This window comes from Prunus dulcis, chromosome 6, assembly GCF_902201215.1.
Source record: "Prunus dulcis chromosome 6, ALMONDv2, whole genome shotgun sequence".
NCBI classification, from domain to species: Eukaryota; Viridiplantae; Streptophyta; class Magnoliopsida; order Rosales; family Rosaceae; genus Prunus; species Prunus dulcis.
This window is the reverse complement of record NC_047655.1, coordinates 10,952,475-10,958,474: the sequence shown is the minus strand read 5'-3', so window position 1 is coordinate 10,958,474 and position 6,000 is coordinate 10,952,475. Positions and strand designations below refer to the sequence as shown.

Here is a 6,000-nt window from a genome sequence, read left to right as displayed (position 1 = left end):
GGCATTCGGACGAACCGTCGACTTCCATGGCAGATTCCGGCCGATTCCGGCCACGGCAGCGGCGGAGGTGGGTAGGGAAACGTCGGCCGTCGTGTGCTGGTTCGTTTGGCACCGGTCTCGGAGATCAACTCCAAGCGAGGCGACCGGTGCGACTTCGGGAAGGGAGGAAGGTCGCGGGCGAGGGCAGCTGCGGGGGAGAGAGAGAGAGCTGACGGGGGAGAGGAGAGAGAGAGCTTTAAAAATCTGACTTTTTGACCAAATTACCATTTTGCCCCTCGCGGTTTTTAGACCATAACTTCTTCGTTACGGCTCCGATTCGGGTCTACTCCGTGTCTACGAATTCCTCTCGCCGCGCTCTACGCAATGGCGTAGGCGAAAGTCCCAAATTCTTTCTCGATCAAAACGTCAAATTTTCCCCCTTAAAAATAATGCGAGGGCAATTTGGTCATTTCGCTAAAAGATATTTTCTTTACTTTTTAGATATTTTCTTCCTTTTTGGATATTTTGTTCTGGGTTCTTACAAGTAGTTCTATAATATTTGAAATATAAAATTTTGTTAGAGTCATTCTAATAAATTATATTATATATATATTCTAAACGGGGAGGGGATTGAAATACCATCCCCATCTCTACCCGAACACCATACTCTAAAATTTCCTCAAATCCGTCCCATAACCGATTTTTATCCTTCATACCAGATCTATTAGTGTCGAATCCCCACGATGACCCTAACATGCGAGAAAAATTACCATCCCTAGATGGGGCTAGATCTAAGCGCGGCATTTGGTGGACCAAAATGGAACTCGGGCATAAATTCAAAGAACATTTTTATCAAAAAATCATAGTTTATTAATATTTTAGTCCAATTTGACGATTTTAGCTTTGACATTGATGACTACATTGATAGAATTTTACAGTGGGACTCCTTTGCCCCAAAATAGAGAGTTTGAGTACCATTTGAGCAAATAATTTAGTTGGAGGACCAAAATGTAACTCGTGACAAGTTGATGGACAAGTTTGGTAAAAACCCCATAATAAATAAGTCATATAAATAAGGTTTTTGTTTGACAATGAGTCAATTTAGTTAAAAATGCATTTATGTGATACTTTTAATATAATGTTAAGTTTTAACCTTAATGTTGAACTTGAAAACAATTGATTGTCCTTATTCAATCTAGAAAGAAAACCAAAAAAGAGTGAGTTGGTAAAAGTTACGTATCGAACCGAACCAAAACATGTCAAGACCTAGTTTAGGGTTTGCTACTATTTTTTATTATTATCGGTTTATTAGGTTTTAAGGATTTAGCATTTGGGATTTTAACTTTAATCCTAAATCCTAAAAGGGATTTAAGTTACCTTTAGGATTTAAGTTACCAGAATATTGTAACGTTTTAGAACATGTGAATTTTAAAGAAAAACTTATGCACACCTGTCACATTGCTATTGGTAAGAATGTAGGAGCTCCTACTTGGTATGGATGGAAGTATTTTCCTTAATTATTTTTTTGGGAGACCAAAGGGAAAAAAATCTAAACTTATGGCTTTAACAAGTTATTTTTAGGACCTATTGCAAAAAATAAAACGAACCTTTACAAACCTTTCTTTATCAATCCCGTTCATGTTTCTTGACATTTTAACAATATGCAATTGTCTTTTCCAGGTATTGTTTAACTTTAGGATTTGGTCGTGGAAATTATGAAGAGAGATTTTTCTTTTGTAAAATACAATAGCTTATTTATGAAAAATACTAAAGAGGAAAAAAGAAGTTTTGAAGTGGGTTTCCGCCTCTGAATAGTACAAATAATGCCATAAGTTTGTGATATCTCAAGAGAACTAAAAATTATTGCGTGACCAGAAATTGCACCTCAAGGTCTCTTAGAACATTTCCAGCCATTCCAACTCATTCAGAGAGTATGTCCTAAAACTATCACAGGCACAATGTAGCTTCTCTCAACCTACATTTTTGGCCTTCCTGTTGTCTGGCCATGCTTTGTCCACTAAAACAACGCGTTGATCCACCATCTGCAAGTGATTCTAGTGTCAAGAAACATTCGCAGAATGAAGTGCAAGAAGAATTAATGCATTCTTACCTTCCCATTCATGTTCACCAAAGCCTTTTCGGCATCCTCCTCTGTCTCAAAGGTCACATATCCAAAACCTTTTGACTTGTTTGTAACTTTATTTCTCACTATGTTAGCTGAACAAGAAGAAAGACAGCTGGATGTTTGAACTTTGCAGTTTATTAACATGGAAAAATATGCTTAAGTTTGTATCAAAGAGATTAAGGCATACCATCGAGAACTTTGCCGAATGGTGAAAATGCTTGAGTCAATGACTCTTCTGTGGAGGTGAACGATATACCTAATGAGACAGAACACCATGAGTTTCCAAAAGTTCGGCTGTGTCAAACAATATAAATTGCAAGATGCACAAAACAGCAATCTTGGTGAACATATAACTCACAATCATAGACCCCAACCCCTACCCTTCACATAGTGCCGTAGAGGCTCACGTGGATCTCCCATTCCCAAATGCTGTGTTTGTTTTGAAAAATTAAGGCTGAAGAATGAGTTTAACATTCCCGAATAGAAATAATGCATTCTACCAGATTTAGGGATTTGCATTATCATGTTCAAAATTGAGGGTAAAATTGAGTTTAACATTTCCTAATTATGCATTCTCATGTTTTGTATAGGTTTTGCATTCTCACATTCGAATCTTGAACTTTTATAATAACTCAAAATGAACCATGCTCTTATATTTATGCTTCCACCATCAAAGCGAAATTCCATTAATTTTTCTTTAAAATAAGAACAGCTCCATTCCGAGCATTTCCAGACACGAACGGCAATTCCCAATCCATTGGCTTCTAAAAATCTTATTCCAAGCATTCTGAACACTAATAGCAGTAAGAAAGAAGTTACATACACAGAGACATTTTATTGAACCCAAAAAGAGCTCCGAAGAGGCAATTCAACAAACAGCTAAGCTGCAAAATGGGTCACATACGGCAATCAAAAATCAAATCTTTTTCTTCCTTAGACATAGTTGTCTTAAATGATAGAAACATATCAATGGAAAAGATCACAGAAACAAAACAGTGAGAAAGAGAGAGAGAGAGAGAGAGAGAGAGAGAGAGAGAGAGAGAGAGAGTACCTTTGACCAAAAGCTTGGAAGAAAATCCCCTGGAGAAGAGAAAGTGGGCTGTAGGGATATAGGGGTTGGGATGAGAAGTGTGCCTCAGAAAGCTTTTGGACATTTCTCTTAACGATGCCACCATTTCTCTGAGGGAGAGAAAATGATAAATTCAGTCTTACTCTGCGTCTGAGACTAAAGACTGTAGGAGCAGTCAGCAGTTCAGCATTCGGTGCCTGAAAACTGAACCGTGTTTTATGTTTTGGTCATTTTATTTTTTATTTTTTATTTTTTTATAGGTGAAATTAGCTAAAATAACTCATTTTCACAAATTCTATTCTAAAATGGTTCCTTTGCATTAAAGAGGCACCTTAGGGCATGTTTGGGAGACCTCATTGGATTGGACTATGTTAAATAACACTTAAAATTCATGTTTGGTAAAGAAATGAACTAACTTAAATGAGATTATATAGTCCACCAGTAAAAAAATTGCCTCACTCGCTCTTCCAATTTAGCGAGCTTGAAACATGGCTCGCAAAACAGCAAGCTCACAAAATAGAATACTCGAGTCCAACGCGAAACCAATTTCTTCTTCTTCACCTAGACACGAGTCTAGGCAACGAACGCCGAGTCCTTCACTTCCGAGCTCAAGTTCATTAAAAAGGCTTGAAACCCAGTAATTGCCTTGAGATCTTGCTGCTGCTAATGGTCGTTGAAATAGTCCGAGGTTTGGTCTTACAGGTGGGTGTGGAACGACGAGTCTTGGGGTCTCTGTTTGGCTATCATAATAGAAGCCATGATTCATTGAATTGGTGCAAGGGTCGAAGTAGCCATGGCAGACGCAGAGAGTGGAAAAGATAATGGCGAGGCGTGAGATTGAGTTTGAATCGTTCATCATATGAACAAATTGAGTAAATGAAAAGTGATTAGGAAGAAAATTAGAGGAAGAATTGATGAAATTTGTGAGAGAATCACAACTGAAGAGTGTTTTGCAGGGAAGAAAATTTGAGAAAAAGCTAAAAAGAGGGAGGATCAAAAGTTATGAGGTGTTCAATGAGAAGTTTGATCGGAAAGTTTGCACGGTTTATTTATTTATTTTTAAAATACATAAAAATATCCGAAGTTAGATCTAAGAAGTTTGCATATCTTGTGCTGGGACTTCGGTTTGTCAGCCTTTGAGAAATAGAAGAAGAAGGGAACAAAAAACAAAAACAAACAAAAACGAAAACTCTGATGATTCGCATATGCAGTTGAGATCAAGCAAAAATGCCATAATTTTTTATTTAATAAATTATATATTTTTCATTATTTATGATAATTTTAGCCTTTAAAAAAATATCAAGTTTTATTTGTTTTAAATCTTTTTTTAGAACACAAATTAGCAAAAATACACTTAAAAAATATGTAAATAATTATTTTTTAGTCCGACAGAGCACCAAACATAGGTCTTCACTATTTTTACAATCCAACTTCATAGTCCGATGCAGCACCAAACGTAGGTCAGTACTTAATCCAACTTAGTTCAATCCGAGCTAATCCAAGACAGTTCCAGGATTTAGTCTATTCCATAACAGTCCGCCGTACCAAACGACCCCTTAAAAGACAAAGAGGTACTGCACAGGGCTGGGCCTATTACAGAATAAAAGTTTAGGAAAGGACTATTTTAGCATAAATTCTTTTTTTTCAAGTTAATAAAATCTTGAGTGCTGCTAAACGAACCCTAAAATTAATTGAGTATAACCAAGGATTGAAATATCGGCTGATATATCGGTATTTTCAACTGTCGACACCGATATTAGGGGGTAAGGCCATATCTTCCCCTGTATCGACGATATATCCCCGATAAGTTCGATATCCCCAATATTTTGCCGATATCCCCGATATTTCCCGATACACATAACAGAACCCAAAAAAAATTCAGAAGTTTTGAAGGCAATTGAAGCAAATTAAAACCCAAAAATAGCTAATCCTTGCCCAGAACCCTATAATTTATTAATATGAAGAATCTATGCATAGTTCACTGCCCCCATACCTCCAATCCATCTGAAGAGGACATGGCGATCAGTTTTGGATCTATAAGCATATGAACTAGACCTAGTACTAACTCAAATGAATCTTATGATGGCTATGGTTATGTCATGTCTAATTATAGTGGAACTAGTTATGGAGCTCAAGATGATAAAAAAGATTATGGACCTACTAGTTGGTTAATCCTAACTATCCCATATATGGGAGGACAATAGGGAGCTCAAGAGAGACCTATGTGCACCATGTTCAAACGTGGCTTACAAACTGCTCGGGTTACATGACTTGGTATGACTATTGTATGAATCTAGATGGTTGTTCTTCATTGTTTGAACCTCATAGGAGCTCTTCACTTATGTAGATGGACACTTATCTAAATTGTAATCCAATTTTTAAACTAACTACGGATTTATGCATGGTTTATTCATTCTAATTAACATTTTATTTTCAAACTTTTCATTTACGCGAATTACATACAACTTATATTTTATCATATGTATATCTTATTATTATTAAATTTTGAGTTTTATTTGTTCAATACATTCATTGATAATGTACATAACATCTATGAAAGTTTAAACCAAAATTATGTGTTTCAATATCTGTCATTTTTGTTGATTTTTTCACGATACCTAAAATGATAACGATATATCCCCCGAAATATCCGTAAATTGGAGGCCCGATATTATCTGCACGGCCGATATTTTAATCCTTGAGTATAACTTACCATCAAACTATTTATCGAATTACTAATTCACCTTAATATAAAATGACAAAAAATGATATATTTTAATAAGTACAGTACTCACCAAATTCAACCCTAATCAAATGTAGAGAAGTT

General features: G+C 36.1%; 1 protein-coding gene across 1 annotated transcript; it reads right to left on the bottom strand.

Annotated features, from left to right (window-relative positions):
* Window positions 1-1,730: 1,730 nt before the first annotated feature.
* On the bottom strand, window positions 1,731-3,408 carry LOC117631893 (small RNA-binding protein 11, chloroplastic). Its single transcript, XM_034365232.1, has 4 exons — window positions 3,156-3,408; window positions 2,292-2,360; window positions 2,090-2,196; window positions 1,731-2,021 (listed from the first exon to the last, which is right to left on the bottom strand). Exons 1-4 carry the CDS (start codon window positions 3,277-3,279, stop codon window positions 1,950-1,952), a joined length of 372 nt encoding a protein of 123 aa, XP_034221123.1. The 5' UTR covers window positions 3,280-3,408; the 3' UTR covers window positions 1,731-1,949.
* Window positions 3,409-6,000: the final 2,592 nt, after the last annotated feature.

Bases quoted from the DNA above. Each gene is read 5' to 3' on its own strand.
- LOC117631893 (XM_034365232.1), bottom strand. From the start codon at position 3,279: ATGGTGGCATCGTTAAGAGAAATGTCCAAAAGCTTTCTGAGGCACACT. The intron at 2,197-2,291 runs GTATGCCTTAAT...CTTCTTGTTCAG, and splicing joins ATTCGGCAAAGTTCTCGATG to CTAACATAGTGAGAAATAAA. The intron at 2,022-2,089 runs GTAAGAATGCAT...AATCACTTGCAG, and splicing joins TGGTGAACATGAATGGGAAG to ATGGTGGATCAACGCGTTGT.